This window comes from Triticum urartu, chromosome 5 (assembly GCF_003073215.2).
Source record: "Triticum urartu cultivar G1812 chromosome 5, Tu2.1, whole genome shotgun sequence".
In the NCBI taxonomy this organism is placed as follows: domain Eukaryota; kingdom Viridiplantae; phylum Streptophyta; class Magnoliopsida; order Poales; family Poaceae; genus Triticum; species Triticum urartu.
In genome coordinates this window covers 597881817-597885669 of record NC_053026.1, presented here as the reverse complement: position 1 = coordinate 597885669, position 3853 = coordinate 597881817, and the positions used below count along the sequence as shown (strand labels likewise).

Sequence of the window (3853 nt, the reverse complement as noted above, 5' to 3'; positions counted from 1 at the left end):
TCCTTTCTGTCCATGCTTGTATCCACAAACTTAGTGCAACTTTGTTGGGTGTTAATGCAATGATCAACAAAATAATAATCTATGTTTTCATCTGCATTACACAACTCATTTGCTCTCACAACTCTTATGTTCACACTCTTTTCATTTAGAGAGTGGAGCAACATCTGTTGCACATCATCTTCAGAAGATATTTTCTCTAAGCCTTCTATCCCTTTATGAGCATCACTAACATAGTACATATAATCATCAGAGCAGCAACCCTCACTCCTAATAAGAGATATCAGAGTCCCAAATGATATGTCTGACTGGTACATGTTTCTAACAACAGAATCTCTGCCCTCTAAATGGAACCAAATTCCCCATTTTGGGTCATCAATACTGGACAAAAACGGAATGAATTATTATAAAGAATGCACACTGCTAAAGTTTCTAACAATTTGCAATTACTCTGTTATCATACATTAGGAGAAATTGACCTAAAATACATCCTGTCAATAAAACTGAAAAAGAAGAAGATATGTTGTACCTGCCGCCTCCCGCACGAGGAAGCTTGCGCCGGCCGCGAGGTGCACTTCTTGTCGTCGTCGGTGGTGGAGCCGACGCCAACTCCTGGGATGGCTCGTCGGTGGTCGAGCCGCCGCCGCCAACTACAGATTCAGGCTGTTGCGCCGCAAAGCTAGAGCTGCCTAGCCACATATCGACCTCCGAAAGGTCGACGCGGCCCCCAACTACATCAGGAGGTTGGCCGCCGAACAAATCGCCATCGGAGTTTGGATCCACCGCCGCCATTACCACCGCCGCCTAGGGATACAGAGGAGAGAGCTCGGGGAGAGAGATGTGGTTCGGTCGGTCGGCCGGCCGGTCGGTCGTTTTGACCTGGCCCCTGGCTGGTTCCGACCGAGCCGGGCCACTAACGGCAGCGAGCGGGCGTCCGTTAGCCGTTTGGGCCGCCGTCGGCCTGCCATGTGGGCCATCCCTGTCAGTTAAGCGGTTAAAACGGCTAAATGGCGACTTGGTAGTTTTTTGTCACAAAATAATAAATTTTCGGTAGTTATTAGTCACTTTTTTGAAAGTGGTAGTTCTGTGTGACGGATACCCCTAACGTGGTAGTTTTTTGTCAAATACTCGAGCTGAAGCAGTAGCTAACAAATGCCATGATGAACAAGGAGCAACAAGCGACTACACTGGCACCCGCCATTACTAGCTAGCTCAAACAAACTAGCGTTCGAGCAGCGCACGCAGTACTATACCGGTGTGTAGTTTTCCCCGCAAAAAAAAGCTGGAACCTGGAACCATTTTTTATAAAGTATAAAGTACATTTGGCATTCGCTAAATTTCAGTTGTATAATCTGTTTAAAAATCCCAGTCAACTAGAATTGCACACTGCTTAGTGAAATCCCAGTGAATTTTTATGCATGGATTGACTTAGACATGGTGATGGTTAGACGTTGACCAAAGGCTTCAAAATATGACTCGGACTTTGGAGAAAAATTCAGGCAAGCGATGAACATATAACTGCAATATATATTTGATTTTTTCCCCTGCACTTCATGTGTAAACATGTACTACATTCCTTGTTATACGAAGATGATGAATCTAGTGCTAGTCTAAATACAATTCTATATGGCGCTGAGCTGCTTTACGTTGATAGGGAAGATGAAAGGCGTGGACCCGTCGAAGGCAGTGGCGGTGAGCATCCTCGCGGTGGCCTCCGTGGGGTGGTAGAAGTCCCAGAAGACGTGGTTGGAGCGGTTGGCACAGTAGCTGCTGAGCGGGGTGCAGGCGATCTTGGCGTTCATGTCCCCCAGGCCGCAGCATGCCGCCTTGGCCTCGGTGAACCCGTACTCCGCCGGCTGGTCGATGTACCGGAGCAGCGCGGCGGAGGAGTCAAAGAGCGCGTAGTGCAGGTCCCCGTGCTGCGTGGTCATGCCGTTCAGCACGCCCTCGGCCGCCTTGTTGTACTGCACGGCCATGGCGTTGGCCACGGCGCTGCAGACCTTGGTGGAGCTAATCTCCCTCAGCGACGGGGTGCAGCCCACGGGCCCCGTGCCGAGGAACAGCACCTTGCGCGCGCCGAGGTTGTAGAGGCTCTGCAGCTGGCCGGAGAGGGACTGGATGAGCGCGTCGACATACTGCTGCTGCTGGGAGGGTGTGGCGGCGGTGTTGGCCCTGGCGTAGTGGATGATGTCGTTGCTGCCGATGGTGATGGCGAAGATGGACTTGGCCAGGTGGGTTGTGGCCTGGGTCTGGCCAAGGCTGCGCGCCAGGGAAGCGTACACGCCCGAGTAGTACTCGATCTGCTTGTCGAAGGTGATGCACAGTTCCGTATTTGTGGCGTTGGAGACTCCTGCGCCACCAGAAGCGAAGCTGACGCCGTTGACGTAGTTGGCGTTGCTGCTCGAGGACAGGGCCAGGTACGGTGGCGAGGTCGCCAGCCCGAGCTTCTCGGCTGCATGCATACATGCATACGAGTGAGTATATATCAATCACAAACTTGGATATAGTGAAAAGTCGTACGTTCTCAACTTAAATTTTTAAAAATGGGGCTGAAGAATAGGAACATATATAGCTTGGATATAAGGGTACATTACACTTTCTCTGTAGCTGAAGATATATCTTCAATAACTGATTGACACTGAAAGTGACGATCATTTATCTAATTTATTTAACTATAAGTATCTAATACTCGGACCGTACAAACTACTAGTAGCAACAGCTAAGAAAAGAGTAGACTATTGATTGGTATCCGATGGAGTGAAATGAGTAGGCAACTCACCTAGGAAGTCGGCGGAGTTCTTGCCGTTGCTGAAACGGCCGGTGGCCACCCCGCCCGGGTAGTCCATGCCGTTGTGCGAGAAGTCTGCCTTGAGCACCGTCAGCAGGTGGTTGTTGTTTCCGACGTCGGCCAGCGAGTCGCCGAACACGTACACTGCCGGCACGGACGCTGCCGTTGCCACGGCCATGAAAGCCATGATGACCAGTCTACAAGAAGCGACTACACTGGCACCAGCCATTGCTGGCTAGCTGAGATCGACAAACAACTGTTGCTTCGAGCAGCTAGAGGCCTAGAGCGGTGTGTGTTCTGCACTCGCTCTACTTCTGACACTAGACAATGAGATGAGTTCAGGAGGTTTGGCTTACAGCAATTTATAGGCCGGACAGGATCGAGTGGAAGCGAGCGTGCAAGCACGGGAGAGATAAAACATTCTTTTATTCTGAAACGGAGGATAAAACATTCTGCTTCTATATGTGTGTACTGAAAAAGAGCGCGCGGCAGAGTACGTACGTTTTGTTCAGCGTGCGTATGTGCTCTGTGGCATGGCGATCATATCATATACTATCATATAATAAATAAACAACCAAAATGACAATCGACCGTATAGGACGGGTCTCCGTCCGGTTCAACTTTACTTGATCTTGCGTGCGCTCGCGGCTCTCCCTCCGTCGTTAGTCTTCACATGTATGCTGTTATTTTTGATACACGCATGATTTTTTTTATTATTTATGGTGGGTGCACGCGGCACAACTCTCTCAACGTAAATGTTCACATGAACGAAGCAGATAAGGGTACAGTGGTTATGTTGCCATCATTGAGTTGTGTCAACTCACCAAGTGCCACCGCCTTCGCTCATTTTTATAGGGTGACGGGGTCAAATCCGGCAGATCCCACATAGGAAGTCCCAAGCTGGTAGCCTTGGCAAGATGGTAACAGAAGCGACAATGGTGTTTACTTAGGTTCAGACCCTCTTTGAAGGAATTCTTGAACATGGAAAAATCCTTGTGTCATTTAGAAAAAAAAATGTTCCAATATTTAAAACATGTTCATGAAAATATTAAATTTTAATTGGGCAAT

General features: G+C 49.0%; 1 protein-coding gene across 1 annotated transcript; it reads right to left on the bottom strand.

Annotated features, from left to right (window-relative positions):
• Positions 1 to 1619: 1619 nt before the first annotated feature.
• LOC125506217 (GDSL esterase/lipase At5g55050-like) lies at positions 1620 to 3014 on the bottom strand. Its single transcript, XM_048671079.1, has 2 exons — positions 2777 to 3014; positions 1620 to 2449 (listed from the first exon to the last, which is right to left on the bottom strand). The coding sequence occupies exons 1-2, from the start codon at positions 3012 to 3014 to the stop codon at positions 1620 to 1622; spliced, it is 1068 nt and encodes a 355-aa protein (XP_048527036.1).
• Positions 3015 to 3853: the final 839 nt, after the last annotated feature.

Bases quoted from the DNA above. Each gene is read 5' to 3' on its own strand.
- LOC125506217 (XM_048671079.1), bottom strand. From the start codon at position 3,014: ATGGCTGGTGCCAGTGTAGTCGCTTCTTGTAGACTGGTCATCATGGCT. The intron at 2,450-2,776 runs GTGAGTTGCCTA...GTATGCATGCAG, and splicing joins GAACTCCGCCGACTTCCTAG to CCGAGAAGCTCGGGCTGGCG.